Consider the following 17,412-nt stretch of genomic DNA (forward strand, 5'->3'; position numbering starts at 1 on the left):
GATTGAATATGTTGAGTAAAAGAACTTAGTTGTGTAAAAATATCTGGGCTGTTCTTGCCATCGCTGTTTCTCTCCTGATTTCCCTGTCTTCTTCACTTTCCCATGTTCTGAGTTTATCCACATTTCATATATTAATTAAAAGGATTTTAATTAAAGAGGAAATGAGAGGAATTGGTGTAGTATTCCTGACCAGCTGCTTTCTAAGGAAGGGAGACATGATAATGTTTGTTTGGTATTGCAGAATGGAAGTGATGATGAATATAATCTGTGGAGTATGTGGGGTGTGTGTGTGTAAGATTACATATATATACATACATATGAGTAACATTTCAGATCTTACTCATGGGTATGTATACAGCACATGTTCAATAGATATGTTACTTAAGGTACTGAAGATTCCTTATAAAGGGATGGTTAATATCTGGAATGCTTGGGCATTTTTCTTCCTTGTTTGATGACCAGCAGGTGTTGTCAGTAATAATATCTAGAAAAATAAGTCTTTTATAGTATAAGGACTAAAAAAAGAAGTTTACTGTGAAGGCAGTTTTTTTTCTGCAAGGTGATTTGTTTTTCTTCATAAATACTAGAACATATAAAATTACTCTTTCAGGCTGTTTTTGGGGGAGAAGGAGGGAGGTTGGGGGAGTTCAGTTGTTGTATGTTTTTAGTGAGTTCTATTTTTTGGTGTTGAAGCTATTTTTGCCAAAAGGGAACACATGTTTCTCTAATGGGAGTGAGTTGGTCAATAAAAAAGCAATAAATATATGATGGCTTTACAGAGGGACTTTTTATCCATGTTTTTTGTATTTAATGAGTATGTCACACATATTGAACATCAAACATGATAGGTGTTTGATAACTAACTTTCCAACTTGGAACATTTGATTATGCAGGCAGATATTAGGGACTATCTCAGTGCTCAGTTCAGATTCTCCTATGCTTATGAAGCCTATTTATAATTGGTCTTTTCTTTTTGTAGGGCTTTTTTGGTTTTGGTGTTTTGTTTTGTTTTTTCTTCCTTTGGTACCTAATTGGAAGTGTTGCTTCTGACTTCTTAGTGAAAATCCTGAGAGCTTATTTCATGCAGGCTCAAGTTGATAAAATCTTTTGCAGAAAAAGTTTGCATAGTTACGTAATGGTTTCCTATTTGAATTTGTTCCTTCATATCTTTTCTGATGTGTTTATTTTTGTTCTTCTCTAGACTATATGTTCTCATATAGGACATCCACTGTGGGTCACAAGGCATACAGGAGCAAATGAAAGCAGTGGTGTTTAGTTATTGCCATACTCTTTGTTCCTTTCTTGACAGAGCTCCCCCAGTGTCCTGTTTCAATGTAGGACACTGCTGAAGAATGTTCTTGAATGTTCTACAACTGACAGTAAAATTTTACAAGATATTGGATACTGTATTGCACTAAGCCAGGCACAATTTTACAATTGGATGCAGGCTTGTGGGGTTTCTCTTCTTGCTTGCGTTCCTTCCTGACCTATTCCAGTCTCACTTCTTTTCTCTGTACAGATAATCAGCCTCCTTTTGATGATGTCAGACACATGTTAGGTTACATCAGCAATCCTCACAGCTGGGCATTTTGAGGCTCAGCTGATGGAAATCACATCAAAAGTCACAGAGTTTCATCGGTGTCTAGGGAGCGGAGTGTAGCTGAGTCCACACTGAGAGAGTTGAATCTTCCACAAGTTCAGGCCAGTTGAAGGAGAGAGCTACTCAATAAAAGTTCATCACTCAACCTGGAAATGCACTTCCTTCCATATCAAAGTGGGAAGGGAAATACTTGTGAATGTGAGTAAATTGGTGCTATGGGATTATTATGTAGTAGTTTTATTTTCGCACATGGAAAGTTTTTTAGGTTTTTTTACTTTGTTCTTAACTCATTGTGTAGATGTAAAAATTACTGAAGATTGGATATTATAGTTTTAGGATAATAGAATTGCTTAGGTTAGAAAAGGCCTTGAAGATCATCAAGTAAAATCATTAGTCTGGCACTGTCAAGCCCACCACTAAACCATATCCCAAAATTCCACATCTACAGGTCTTCTCAATACTTCTAGAGATAGTGGCTCAGCCACTTCCCTAGACAGACTGCTCCAAGGCCTGACAAAGGCTTTTGTGAAGATATTTTTCCTTATATCCCATCTAAACCTCCCTTAGCACAACTTGAGGTGATCTCCTCTTGTCTTGTTACTCGTTACTTGGGAGAGGAGCCTGGCCCCCACCTTGCTACAACCTCTTTCAAAGTAACTGTGGAGAGTGATAAGGTTTCCCCTCAGCCTCATTTTTTCCAGGCTAAATACAACCCCAGCTTCTTAGGATGCTTCTCATAGGACTTGTGCTCCAGACCTTTCACCAGCCCTGTTGCCCTTCTGTGCCCATGCTCCAGCACCTCAATGTCTTTCTTGGAATGCAGAGCCCAGAACTGGACAAAGCACTCAAGGTGTGGCCTCACCAGTGCCCACTACAGGGGGACAATCACTGCTGTGGTCCTGCTGGCCGCACTATTGGCCCTCTTGTCCACCTGGGCACAGCTGGATCATGTACAGCCACTCTGAGCCAGCACACCCCCAGGGCCATTTCCACTGAGCAGCTTTCCAGCCACTCTGCCTCCAGCCTGTGGAGCTGCCTGGGGCTGTTGTGACCCGAGTGCAGGACCTGGCACTTGGCCTTGTTGAACCTCTTAAAATCTGCCTCAGCCCATTGATCCAGCGCATCCAGATCCTTTGTAGAATCCTTCTACCCTCCAGCAGATCAACACTCCCACCCAACTTGGGGTCATCTGCAGACTGACTGAGGGTGCACTTGATCCCCTTGTCCAGATCACTGATAAGTATGTAAAGCAGAACTGGTCCCAGTACTGAGCCCCGGGGAGCACCGTTTGTGACCAGCCACCAGCTGTTCTGTCCTGTAGCAGTATAAAAAGTTCCTAGTGTTTATAAGCATATTTTGCCCATCATCATCTTTTGAACCTATTGTAGAACTTGCAGGATGATGTGGTGTACTTTTAAAGTCATGGTTATTAGCTAAAATATAGATGCAATTCAGCAAATTTTATTTTAAAACGTAAAGCATACAAGGTATAAAAAATATAGAGGTCCTGACTTTCAAGTTAAGATACTCTCTTTTTTATGGGTCTGTTCTGTATTGTCTCATGGGCAGATTCTGTTTCAAGTCTCTTAAATTGCTGGGTCCCTGCACTACCTAATGCAATTTTGTTTCAGTTTTTAGTTGAATGTTGTTTTATATATATATTTCTTTTGAACTTTTCTGTATATTTATGGAAATAAATTTTGCCATGTTTAACTTTCTAATTTATTTTGTGTGCGGTCAGTCATTCACAATCAATTCACATAGGTGTTTGTTTACTAAGTATACACCTCTGTCTCTGTGTGGACTTTGGGATTTGTATGTCAAATTCTGTCATGGGTGAGGTTGTACACATGGCCTTCTTTTTCACATAAAGTGTCACCAAAGCTCTCTTATTCCCTATTAAGATTTTGATAGTGATTTTGTGTCCTAATAGGAAAGCATTTGATAATTTCTCATGACATCACTGAGTACTTTCTTTCTCAAATTTATGTTGGCAGGGCTTTCTGTTTACATGCTAAAACAGGTTCAGCGATACAGCAAATGCTTCCCCCTACTTCCACCCTTCTATGGGCTTATAGAAGGTTTTTCTCACAAGTGCACTTTGTGCAGAGAAAATGAGTGTTGATTTTTTCCCCCAGTCTATGCGGTATTCTTTTTGCTATAGTTTAGGACTGTCTGTATTATCAGCCTGGCAAAACCACTTCCAGTTTGTGGTTTTCTTTCTGGATGAATGGAGAAAACCTGATGTGTCCATTGGTTCTGTGTTAATTTATATAGAATATCTTACTTTAGTGTATCAACTTTTCTTTTAGAAATTGAAAGTAAACCTTTAAATATTTATCGTTTGATATTGATATTGCTCAGTGAAGAAGCTTTTCACTGGTGAAAGGGATATGGTCTGAATGGCTTAAATATGTACTTGTAAGGAATTTTAACATCCATGGCTTTTCCTGTATTGAGAACACAGTGACAAATTTGCAGGAAAGTGTGTCCATTTCCACACAAACTGCAGAGTAAGAGTTGGGTGTTTATTTCCACGTGTGCCAGAGGGAATGACTGCAAGTATGAATAAACTGTGCAATACCCTTAAGGGGAACCAATAAGTCAGCAATATGTCTGTGGGAAAATCATGCCCCAGGCTTACATTATTGTAGTTTTATGGAAATGTATTCCAAAAATTTTCTATGTAGAAAACGAGTGTTTTGTTTCCACAGCTGAAACAATGAAGTACAAAGAAATGTCTGATTCCAAGTTAATTATTTAAGTTATTGTTGCTTTTAGTTGTTTCAGATGAAGTATGTAATTATTTTCCTTGCTCATCCATTTATTTTGCATTTCTTACTTTTTTTCTGAAAAATTACTAATTTTCTTCTGCTTTCTTTCTAATGTTTATTGCTTCACTCAGAACTCAAGATGTGTATTGTTTTAGCAGAATCATTTAAAAATTAACTGGTTTTGTAGCTCAGGTTCTTTATATTTTCTACAGAGGAAAATGAGATAATTCTAATTAAAATTAATAGTGCATATTAAATTTTTCAGTATTACCAAATCATTTTATTATAAATCTAGTACCTTTAACTGATGTGTAATAAGGCATTACTTGAAAAATTGCTGGTCCTGACAGTACTTATAGAATATATAGAATATATATTATATTATTTATAAAATTTATAGTATTTATAGTATTTCTAGAATTTTACAAAAACTGGCCAAGAAAATACAAAATTTTGGTTATGTTTGGTTAATGAAACATTTGGTTAACGTTTGGTTAACCTTTGGTTAATGAAAATCAACAGAAAATATTTATTATCATTAATTTATTTCAGATGCTAAAGAGAAGACTACTCAGAGAAGGGTCATCTTGAAATGATTATTTGGAACATGGGAAAACAACAGTTATTATGGGATAGTTCCATGCCACTTAGTTTTACATGTGTAGTTAGGAGCATATTTGCTTGTGGCCCATCTGTGTTCAGTGGAGAAAAAGGCATATCCTCATAAGGATAATTTCCTTTTTCTAAGTGTAAATAAGGGTAACAATAGGTATATGTTTTACTGGTTTTCTGTTTATTTTTTAAATGCCATTACAGCAGGTTTGTTGTAAGGTCAGTCGCTGTTTAAATTGACTGCTCTTTCATTAGGGAAATATTTACTGGTTTTCTCTCTTGGATAAAAGGCTTTGTACAGAGCTTATTTGTGTAGTACATCAAAATCTCATAGAATTTGAGAAGCAGTGAAGGAGAAAGACATCACTAGTACAGTAGATTAAAACATTTTGTGAAGGGGGAGGGATTATTCTGGCTACATATAGAATGGCAACAAAAAATAATTTTGTAGTTGCAGTTCAAAATTTTCTGAATTCACAGAACTCAATTTTATGCATTTGAGGACAATTTAATTTCCTTAATTGTTGCCATGATACATTTAACATTTCCATTTCTGCCACTACTGTTTTACCTAATACATAATTTTACTGGAGTGAAGCTAGGGCTAAAAACTTCAACAAAGCTATTGGTGGCTGAAACACAAAAGGCAAACAAGAGTTACCTATGGAGGACTGTACATGCAGCAAAAACAGGTTCATACTCACGTGTCTGTACTAGTTACCTAAGGCTTGCAAAGTCCTATATGCAGTGAGGTGCTTATTGGGTCGTAAGGTTCAAGTAGGAGAAGAACTTGTGTACCCTTTAGATCCTTTACAGTTGTTTATCTTGCATGTTCTTTACAGACAGAAGATAAGGCAGTAATAGGGCTAAGAGTTTATATTAATGATCTGATGTCAGTGAGGGGTTGGCTGTATGCAGATCTCGAACCCCACTTACTCTTCTCATTCAAGTTCTTCAGGAATTTGAATGCCCATAGGCCCAGTCTAATATAGATGTGTTGTACGCTGGGGAGGGAAAAGTGAGCATCTGCAGGCTTACAAAGGTTACTCTGGGGGAAGATTACTCTGTGAAAGGAATGGATATTTTAGGTAAGAAGCCTCTCTTGCGAAGAAAATTGATGAAGAACAAATATGTTGAATTATTCTGTAATAGACACTTCAAAAAAAAGTCAGTACTTGGTTGAGACCCTTGAAAAATCTACATTAGTCATACTTCCTCTTTTACTTAAAATTTTTACACATCATTTGATAGTAATTTCTGAAATTACTGCCTAAAGCCACTATAAAGTTGTATAACAAACCCTTTTTCCCCCCCACAAAATCCTGCTTTATTCTTAGTTATTACAGAATTCAAAGAATCCATTTAAGTATTCTAATAAAGTAGAAGTTCCAGAGAATACTGTAAACACTTCAGCAAATTAATTTTTTCCTTGCAAATATGGGTTATTTAATATATTGCATATAAAATAATTTAAAATTAATGACATTTAGCTATTTCTAGAGTACTTGTGAATTTTTCAATGTGGCCATAGCATGAGTTTTCTCTGCTTTTTTTTTTTTTTTTATTCATCTGGATAATCTTGCAGTCTGTTTTTGATTGATCCAAGCACTGGTAAGTAGAAAATGCAAAAACCAAAACAAGTATTCAAGGAACTCAACACTGGATGATTAGGAAAAAGAAGCAAAATCCGAGAAAGGAATTTAACCAAGAAAAAAGAGATCACTTGGTGTTTTAACAGCAGGAGACAGCTGTTGCCTGAAGAGTGGGCAGTGCAAAGAGGCATTAAATCTGGATCAGGAAATGGAATTTGAAATGGACATGAAAGAAAAAGTCATTTTACAAGGAAGCCAACATTCTCTTTGTACTGAACCAGCAAGTTCCCCATGTGTTCAGTGTGTGGGTGAAGTTAAAACTACAGTTTAACTGAAACAGAGGCTTTACGCTACCTAAATGGAAAATATCTTCTGCTTTCTTTCTTTGCCTTCTGTCTCCTCTTTGTCCCACAGTCCCTGGCCCCACACTGCTTCTACATGCTGCTTCTTCATGCCTCCCTGCACAGGCTTGGGTGTTCATCCCTTAATAGCCCACAGAGAGCTATAATTGAAAAGCTTCAGCAGAAGGCCCCAGTGAATGGAGCAGAATTTTCTATCTGTAAGCAGTAATAGACAGAGGTAACTACTTTGTAAGTGGCAAAAGTGCAGGAGCTGATCAGCTGTGACTTGCTACTGCTTCCTAAATATGTGTGAGCACAGCATTCAGCACAGCTTTTGTGTCAATGCATAAGTTCTGTCTGGTTCTTTACTGCAATCCTTCTATTCATTCTCAGAAGTTATGTATGTATGAAATATTTACTTCAAATGACTGTGTTTTAAAAATAAGTCTCTAAACAGTTCTTTTGAATGCAATGAAAGAAGTCTTACAGTTGAAATTCAGAGAGAAAGCTTTTAATGAAATATAAATTTACTCTGCTCTAATATTGTTCATTTGAAGAATAAATTGGTTGGTGAAGTATGTTAAATGCTGGATTTATAACTGTATTCTGCAGCTACGACATCCATTGACTTTTTTATATAAAAGCAGGCTGGTAGTCACTCATCTGGATGGAAGTTACTTGCTCTTTCACTAAGCTCAGCTGGTCAAATATGGTGGTGGTACAAGCTCTTCAGAGTATATGGGTCCAAAATATAAGCACTGGCTGTGCATATGTTCCCATTTTGCCCTTCTTTAGTTGTCACTGTTTTTATGAGATGGAAAGAAGCCATCAAAAGTTCTCACTTTTCTTATGAGATGGAAAGAAAACATCAAAAGTAACAGCAGATTTTTACAGCAAAACTTTGAATGGAAGATAAATTTTCAAATTACTTATTCTTCCCCGTTTGTCCTCTTTTTTTTAAATACCTGAAGAATGCTGTCATGTTCCATCCTCTCTCTCTTCATTCTAATCTGTTAGTGCAGAAATAATTCTTTGTGCTTTTCATTGTTTGCATTGTGAACCTTTCCTTGCTTTTTCCTATGGGTCTGCCAGTTTCTCCTGTCTTTAGCAGTTGTGCTTAGTGCTATCATTTAATCTGTGTTCATAGTCCGAGGTGGGCATTGTGTAAGCACTAACAGAGTCCTTGATCCTGGAATTTTAGATAAATAATGGAAAATAAGCTGAAGTATGGAGATAATAAAATACATAAATTTTTAGAGCAGCATACTAATATAAAGCATCTACTGATAATAGAAGGAGAATAAAGATGTTCTAAGAGAGATTTGTAGACACCTTTGCTTTATAAAATGTAATCTAGATCTTATATGGATAAGAATAATTTAGAATGAGTCACAAGCAACTGATAAATTGAAAGCAAGCAGTGAGAAAGATTGAAAAAGTAGAGTTGATAGCAAGATGAGTGCCCTAACTGTAGTTATAATGGAAGAAGTATAGACATTTAAAATTTTTGGTTGAAGAACAGAAAAACAAGGAAGTGAACATAAGATACACAAAGTTTTGCCTACAAAGAGTGCATGCTGTTCCAGAAAATGGCAGTTTTTAGTAGGGTGGAGAAATTTTAAAATAAAGTGAGATAAAAGTCCATAAAATGGTATTAATTGTTTCTTTAAGGTATTAAGAAATTTCCTTAAAATTGAAAAAATGTTAAATAGGCTGTGCCTGCTTTGCTTGAACAAGACTGAGAGTAAAATCTTCCCAACGTAGGGAGGGTGTCCAGAGGAGAGAGCCAGGCTCTTCTTGGTGGTCCAGCCAATAGAACAAGAGTCAGTGGGCAGAAACTGAAGCACAGGAAGTTCTACCTGAATATGAGAAAGAACTTCATTATTGTGCAAGTGACTGCACACAGGAACAGAGTGTCCAGAGAGGTTGTGGACTCTCCCTCACTGGAGATATTCAAGAACTATCTGGACACAGTCCTGTGCACTGTGCTCTGGGATGACCCTGCCTGAGCAGGAGGTTGGACCTGATGACCCCCAGTGGGTCCCTTCCAACCTTTATCTGTTCTGTAATTCTGTGGAAGTAAAATGGCAATAAATGGTGAAAGATCAGCAGTAGTGAATTGAGGGTCAATGATGAAGAAATGATGACAGAAAAGCAATTCAGTTACTTCTAAAGTAAGAAATTTTTAATAAAGATGACTTGGCAAATTGTTAATTCAGAGAACATTAGATCCATTTAGGATCAAATGTGAATAGGTAAGATCCAAGAAATGACAGTGTGTCATCTGACGAGACGATGGCAGAATTCAACAGGACAGTCAGTAATTGTGTGGAGCCACTGTGCATAGAAAGGAATCAGGGAACATTTGAAAGGTGTTCTGTAACTTGGTTTTTTATTACAATTTGCTGCACTGCTCGCATCCACATTTTTTAGATCCTCAAGAAAGTGAATGTGATTTCACATTTCACTCTTGACTGTTGCAGTAAAATTTCTTAATTTGGAATGCATGCATGTGAAGCTTTTCATTCACTGTGTAAAGACAATTACACCAAAATAGAAGTGTATAATAGAGATACTGGTTTTAATTTGGCTTTACTGAGTTCAAAGGATCAACAACATTAACTTTGAGATTTGATGAAGATTTGCTGCTGTAGAAATTTGCTCTGATGTGCTTAGCCTCAAAAAGAGGTTAGTTGTTACAGTTGAGATGGTATACACTGAACTATTTAAATTCTGTGCTATTTTCAGCTATTCATGTTTCTCAGGATACACTGAAAGGTATACTCTGAAAGGGTGTACTGAAAGGTATTTCGACCACTTCAGGCATTTAGCTTACTTTTAAACATTTGCTGCTAGTGCAGCTTGCATTGTCAGTGATGGGAGATGATCTCATATACTAAGTTGAGTGTTTGAACTCGGGCTAGCAATATTGCAGAGTGTGGGGACTTTTGTGTTAGACATCTAATGCTCTATTGATTTTTTTTTTTATAATCAGTGTCTCTGAACCTCTTTATGTGAGGGAATTTATAGTACTACAGGTGGTAAAAGAAGTACACTGAGAAAGGTTTTATGGCAGAACTTTCTTTCTTGGCCTTCAGCTACAGTGAAACTAAGAGATATAAATCGGTTATGCTGTATTTAGTGCTGAAAATCTGCTTTCTTCCACAGTTGTTTCAGGCTCTCTGTAGTAATGCTTTATCTGGAAATATAGCTGTGACCACAGATGTGCCCTCTAAATAGGAGACCTTACCAAGAGGAATGTGGTTGTTTGTAACTGTTACTTTAAAAATGCATGTTTATTCATATTCATGCTAATTCAGAAAGAGAAGTTTCTTGAGTAAGATCTCACTTTTCACAACAGAAAGAAACTTAAGCTGTAGGTTTTCCTTTCTGTTGCTTAAAGTGAAATATTTTACTGCTTTGACTTGCTTAATCTGTTATGTGCATGCTGCACTCTGGCAGTTCCTGGGTGTTGGAATTGTTGATAAACTTCTAATGAACCATTCAATGCTCTTGCTTTGTGTTGCTTTATGTTCCTATGTTGTGAATAAAAGGGATTGAGAGTTACATATCCAGTACTTTTTCCCAAAAACTAATTTCTTCCAGCAAGTTCCCACTAGACCTGGTGTCTGCTACAGTATAAAAATATTAAAGAAATAAAATCAAACCTGTTTTTCTGAGACAGTATTTGACAATCATACTCATTCTTGTGAGCTTTTTTATTTTTTCAGCCTATAATTTTTTCTTTAATATAAACTCTTATACTCTTAAATTTTTTCTCTCTCTTCAATGTGTACCACATTCAGATATTCCACTAGATGAATGTTTTTCCATTCGCTATTTCTTGACCAAAATAAATATGTAGTTATTTTAATCTTTGTAAGTCATTCTCCAGTATTTTGATTATTTTAAAATTTTTTATTTTTTCACCTCTGAATACTTTGTGAATATCTTTCTGGTTTGAAGATGCCTAGGAGTAACTGAATATTGCAGACATTTACTTCCCCTCTCATTATTCAGAGCATATATTTATTATTGCTGCACATAGAAAATACATCTCTAAATTGTTCACTCTACTTGTAGGCTTTTTTCATTATTACTGCATCATAGATTTTTGTCTAGTATTTCAGATGTGTTTATTAAGCATGCATATTTCCAGATGCCATTCCTTGTAATTCCATTTCCTAATACTTTTATTTCATTCCACACACATTTGTGAACTCCTGAAAGTTGATATTTCTCTTGATCTGGCAGGTTATTGAGGTTATTTTGCCTGTATGAGTTTGTTGCCTGTATGATTCTTGGAAAATAATTTTTATTTAATAAATATGATTTTTTCTTCCCTGCAAATATTTAATCACTTCTGTTGCCCTGGGGATTGAGTTTTGAGATTTGTCTGCTTGATGTTGTTAGCTTTCCTAGGTTTGAGAAGCCCACTTCCATCCTTCACTTATTTTAGTAAGTGCTCATGGGCACAGAAGCAGCAGTTGCTATGTGTGCATGGATTCACCCCTCCATGTATATGTCTGTATGTGGTGTGCGTTTGGATGTGTGCAAATACCAACTCATGCATCATGCATTTCCCACCTCTTTAGTTTAAAACAATGCTGTTTACCCACAGGAGGAGGAGGAAGAGACGTATGAGCAAACTCTAGAATTCCGCAGAGGAGGTGATGGTCAGCCACGGCGGTCCACACGACCCACTCAACAATTTTATCAACCCCCCCGAGCTAGAAACTGATTAATGAGAAAAGAAAGGTAAATATAAGGTACCAGTGCTTTATATATTGGTTTAGATTTCAAGATAAACAAATCTGGATTGTTCTATATTTTTCTTAGGGATATTGGCATATTTGTGATAGAAGTTGGATATCTCTGTTTCTCTGAATTTTGTGTCTTAGGAGGACTTAATATATCTGTGGGAAGAGGGAAAGCAATAAAAACACTTCAACAAATAGCTTTTGGCTTTTGCTTTATGTCAAGACTCATATAATCTCAGAAAGTTTTTTTCCTGATGCTTTTTCATCTGAGAGCAGCAGCAGCAGCAAGATTCTCTGACTCACATACATTTGAAGCAAGCTTATTTGAAGGAAGTGGCTGCAGTCCCTGCTGAGCTCAGGACTGTCTAGCTCTGTCCAAGGTCCCATATTCTACTTTTTATTAGCCATTTATGTGAATAAACATCCTTTCTGCCATTGTGCTTGCATGAGAAGGAGAAATATAAAATCTGTGAGTTCACCATTAAATAGGGAGGTGAACAGAAAATGAATATTTATGATACTCTGAATCTTGAGGATAGACTTGTACCTATACTTTATTAATTACCAGAAATTAAGGGATTTTATATCTTCCTTAGAAAAGATACCTACTACATAGATTAATACATTTTAAAAAGTCAGCCAGATTAAACAGTTGCAGTAATTTCACTGAACAAATCTCATAAACTGTGCTGCTTTCATTTCACTGGTTGGTATTCTAAATCCTTAATACACAAAAGATGGTCTGAAGTCTATCCTGACTAAAGAAAGCTTTGATAAGTCACTAATATTTGATGTGCACCCATAGTATGTCTTTATCTTGAATCTGATTTTTCTTTTTACTAGCCAGTTTGTTTTTACCAATCTCTTTTTTGTTCTTTTCATTACTCTAGTCTTCCACATTTTGTTGGCTTAACACATGCAGCTGATCTTCGTACCTTTTGATATTTCTGACATGCAACATATGATTCTACTTTTTAGAGTATATGTTAAAATGTATTTTTCATTTATGGCAGTACTGGCAATGTAAGAGAGGTGATAATTGTTCTATTTTTGCCAGTATAACTTGAATTTCTTTTTTAAGTACCTGTATCAATCACTATTAGTAAACATGTCCTGAGACAGTTCATGCACAAATTATTCTGGAATATGCACTGAGCAGAGTTTTAAACAGCAGAGTTGGCCCTGAGCAGTGTCAGGGTGATCAGTTGAATGAGAGATGTGAAGTGTACACAGCAGTCAAAGCCAGGGAATTTTTTTGTTTCTTAGGAAATATTTTTGGTATTTCTCTAATTTTACAGTATAAATCTGGAAAACTCTACTTAGCTTTGGTCAGCTATGAGGCAGCAGGGAGAGTGGCAGTAATGCCTTTATCTCAAGAACAAGTTACTTGTTGGTGGATAAGGAACAACCTCTCTAAGGCACAGATGATTTTTCCTTGCAGGAGTTCCTATACTTTATTTTAAAGATTATAATGGGGTCCTGCTTTAAATAGACAGTAGATCCGGTATCAAAACTTACCTGACACAGAAAATAAGCCTTCACAGCTTTTCCTTTCCCTTGGGCTTTCCCAAAAATAAGTGGTTGGTGTAATCAATTCTTCACTGGTTTTAAATGGAGGCAGAAAATAAAACCCAGTCCTTTTCTAAATTGTTTTCAGTTTACCTGGACTTGTACAACAATGTAGCTTTCATGTCTTGATATGTAAAAGTTCAGGAATATTAACTGTCACTTCCTAGAAGTTGATTTCTATATGGATTCTGCCTCATTTTCATTTCTTAGATCTTTTGAGAGCATGGCATAGTGTTCTTATTTCAAGTTTTTAATAACCTGTTAAATGAAAACAGAATTTATTGGGGAAGTTTTACAGGATCCAGTGAGACATAATTTTAACACAACTTTCCACTGCAGGATGCTTTACCTCTTCAACAGATCTTTTATTAGTGACACCTTCACTTACTTAAAGGGAGTATCTCTCTATTGTGTTAACTAACTTAGTGTCTTTTTCTTAAAGGGATTGGTGATTGGAAAACCATTGGTGATTCCTATTTTATATTATAAATTGATAAATTCCATAGAATTTTGATGTTGTAGTTTGTAACATTTAAAATTCCAAGGTATCTTGTTCTCAAAGGCAATTTAAGCAATACTAAAACTGAAGTTTGCTGGCTATATTTGTATTGGGTATGATAGGGATATATCAAAGATGAAGCATGAGGTCCATACAGTCAAGGTGTCAATTCAAACCCAAAACCTTTTAGATCTACCTATATAATCTTATATCACTTGTGTCAACTGCAGTGGTGCAGCAACGCAGAAATGAGGCTGTACTGCTTCCTGGATTAGTGTTCAGTACACTCATTCAGGTGTTGCATTTGGGCATACACACCTGGAATAGCTATTACCAAATAATCAGTTCAAAATCTTTGTCTGTACTTCAAGGGGTCTTAAGTGGAAGAAGGTTCAAGATTTTAAAATTCTGAGTTGTTTTTTAAAAGTGGAATTTGGATCAATGCAGCTGTTCAGTCTGGGGAAGAGTCTAAAGGGATCTTATTGCAGTATTTCAGTTTTAAAAGGGGACTTCTAAAAAAGATGGAGGGGGATGAACACTGCAGATTTGCAGGAAGTTTTGACCTGATGATTTTTATGAAGACAGATAGATAAAGTAGAAGTATGGGATAGTCAGTACCTCACTGGGGTTGCAGTTGACATAAACATTATCATTTACTAATATCCAGCAGTGTGAGGTGGAGAACACTAAGTCAGCACTTTAAGTCAGTCAGGGGGAATTTTATGTGGGTATGAATCAATACTAGGTTTAACAGGTCTGTAAAATAAGATACTCCTCCTAGAGAGGCACGATACAAGATCTAGAATCTAACAATAATAAAAATGCATCCTGAGGTTACACTTTCTATGTAGAATGTCTTAATAGTCTGAAATCAAAGCCGAGCAAATAATCAGAAATGAGTGTTTTGAAGGGTCAGAACTTTTGGAGGAGATTGAAAGAACCTATGAGTGTATATCTGTAAGTGCTTGGTCCTTATATGCTTTTTAGATCCTCCTTTAATTCATGACAGAGCTAATCAACACCTTGCCACCTTTGCTATAAAATCTGTATTGAAGTCCTTAACAATGGAGAAATTGTGGTTTTGTGAGAGAGAGGTCTAAACCAGAAAGTGTTCTTTGTATTGGACCGATCATATTTATTGCATTGAAGTGCAGCCTTCTGATTTATTCTTTTAAACAATTGTGTCTCTGTAAGTACTGAAAAGCAGATATTCACTCTTTTGGAGGAAGAAAATAAAGTGACAGTGTAGCCTATGTTGCAGATCCCAGGGATGGGGGGTGCTTATGGTTTCTTAAGTGCCAATACTTTTTGTCCTTATCTGTTGTATTTTAGTTTTTTCATTTAGAAACCTTCTTGGAGTCGGGGGGAATTCACTGGCAGCTCCCAACTTGCTGAACACTTCTTCTAGAAGAAATTTTGGGGTTTTCCAAGCAGCAGGATGGAACAAAGAAAGCTCATGTGAGCAGAAGGAATTTGGACCTGACACCACAAAAGACTTTTTTAAAGTTCTTAGTTAAATGAAGCTAAATACTTTTTACATATGAAAGAGGCAAATTGTCATTGCTACCATCAATAAAACCACAGTGCACTATTCCATTCTTTGCCTTGCATTCTTTTTACTGAGCCTCCATTGTTAGTTAACATCATAATGTATCATGATTTTTTCTTAATTTTTTAACTGATTTTACTTCTAATATTGCTTCTAGTAAAGTAAAATTAAAGCATATTTTCTCAAAAGCTGACAGGGTTGGGCATTTCATTTAGATTTTTGGTTAGTATTAGTGAAACATGTTAAAAAAATTCAGCTAATTGTACAGTAAAATTCTGAATAGGCTTTTGACTATGTTTTTTTTGTTTATTTTCCAAAGTTGCTGAAAGACAAATTATAGATTTGCTTATTGTGTTTTTCATGATCTGTGACCAGACGGTCAAACAGGAGAAAGAAAGAAAATAATCAGTTTCAATAGTAATTTTCTAAGTAATTTGAGGTAAATATGTTCTTTATAGGAATATTTATATTAAAGAAATAGGAACATTTCTAAAAGGTACAGAAAAGTCATTTAAACACAAAATAATGCACATTGGTATTTTAAGCATAAATATGTGTATAAATGCACATGTGCGAGCTGTTGGATAGTAGGTACTTTCTTGTAATTTTAAACTATGCTTTCATTGCTTCATATTACTAGAATTTTTTCAGTTGTCATTGATGTTTGAAAAAATCTTATGTCAAACTACTTTTCATTCTAAGCTGTATCTTTGAACCTTATGTGATTATGACAAATAGTTGAAATTTCACTATTTCTTTGGCTGAGAAGCACTCAAAATCTAGGTAACCTGGAAATCCCTTCTAAGCCTTATGCTGATCATTTAAGACTGAAATAGCACATGTGTTTTGAGGTAGTTTTGTAGAGATAGAATTATACCTGAGAGATGTATTGATGGTATAAATTGTACAGCTAATTCTGCTGTATTTCTCTCTGAGTGCTCATACAAAACTGTTTGAATAGAACTTTGTTTATTTGGATGATAAGAAGTTTTATATTGAGGATGTAATTGAATGTATCTGCAGTACAGAATATGGATTATTGTCTGGATGCAATCAAATCTTACCAATCACATACATTTTTGCAGAATAGTAAGCAACCAAATGTTTTGCTGTCTTAATGGATCATAAACAACTTCTTCATAATTACGATGAACCTTACTAATAATTCTAAAGACTTTTGGAAGTTTTAAACATGAGCTGTACAGTGTTAAAGTTCCTCACTATCAACTAATGCACAAAAAGTTTTATGAAGTTTGTTAGATTTCCATTAGAAACCACTTTACAAATAGTATGAAACATCCTGGTCAGTTCTGCTAAATTGTACCAGCAATAAATAAACTGTAGATCTAATACATTGCATGTTGAATATTTTACTTCCAGAATTATTGCTAAGACTACTGACAGCAGCTATTCAGCTTCATTAAGAAATGCAGCCATAGCATTGTTTTAAAAAGCAGTTTTGACTTTCCTTTGCAAAGAGGATGTGCATTAAACAAGCCCTACAGTCAGTGTACCAAAGCAACTTCTGAAATTAAAATAACTTTTATGTTCTTTTGGGCTTTCATTCTTGCTGTGAACTAAATCATAAAATAAAGAAAACTACAGTCTGATTTAGTGAACTTTAAAAAATAATGCCTTGTTATGAAATTTTAAGACTCTACAAATACAAAGCAGCATTCCTCTCTAGTGGCTATGGCATTCTGAGATTATGACATGTATGTGCAGCTGTAGGCAAATGAAATATCCTTGAGAATGTTGTTTTTCTTTGTGAAACATTAAAGACTATTTCCTGGTCTTTTTAAGGGAGCTGCGTATCTAGAAAGCCAGAGTAAGCAAACAGCTCCAGAGTCTTCTTTGAAAAGTCATGTAATCTTCGTATGTTTTATGATTGCTTTTGGCTTTGGCTTCAATTGACATAATATATGCTGAAAGTTCTGCCTTTCAGGATCTGAAGAACTGTTGTTTGAATAGTTAAAAAGTTATTGCATCAACCTATTTTGAAAAGCAAGAATTTATATATTCATGCTTATTTATTTCTGTATCTGGAAACAACATGCCAATAAACTAGGTAGGTATATAAATTATATTCTCCATTTGCATAGTCCAACAAAACCAA

At 35.6% G+C, this 17,412-nt stretch overlaps 1 protein-coding gene across 1 annotated transcript in view; it reads left to right on the forward strand.

The window, feature by feature from the left end:
* TDRD3 (tudor domain containing 3) overlaps positions 1–17,155 on the forward strand; it is a 95,415-nt gene extending 78,260 nt beyond the window's left edge. Inside the window, exons 13-14 of the mRNA XM_054271391.1 lie at positions 11,541–11,677; positions 15,080–17,155. Of these exons, the coding sequence (XP_054127366.1) occupies positions 11,541–11,660 (120 nt within the window). The 3' untranslated portion in view covers positions 11,661–11,677; positions 15,080–17,155. The remainder of the gene's footprint in view (positions 1–11,540; positions 11,678–15,079) is intronic.
* Positions 17,156–17,412: the final 257 nt, after the last annotated feature.

This window comes from Melozone crissalis, unplaced genomic scaffold (assembly GCF_028551555.1).
Source record: "Melozone crissalis strain CALT ecotype California unplaced genomic scaffold, PUWL_Pcris_2 ptg000013l_1, whole genome shotgun sequence".
In the NCBI taxonomy this organism is placed as follows: Eukaryota; Metazoa; Chordata; class Aves; order Passeriformes; family Passerellidae; genus Melozone; species Melozone crissalis.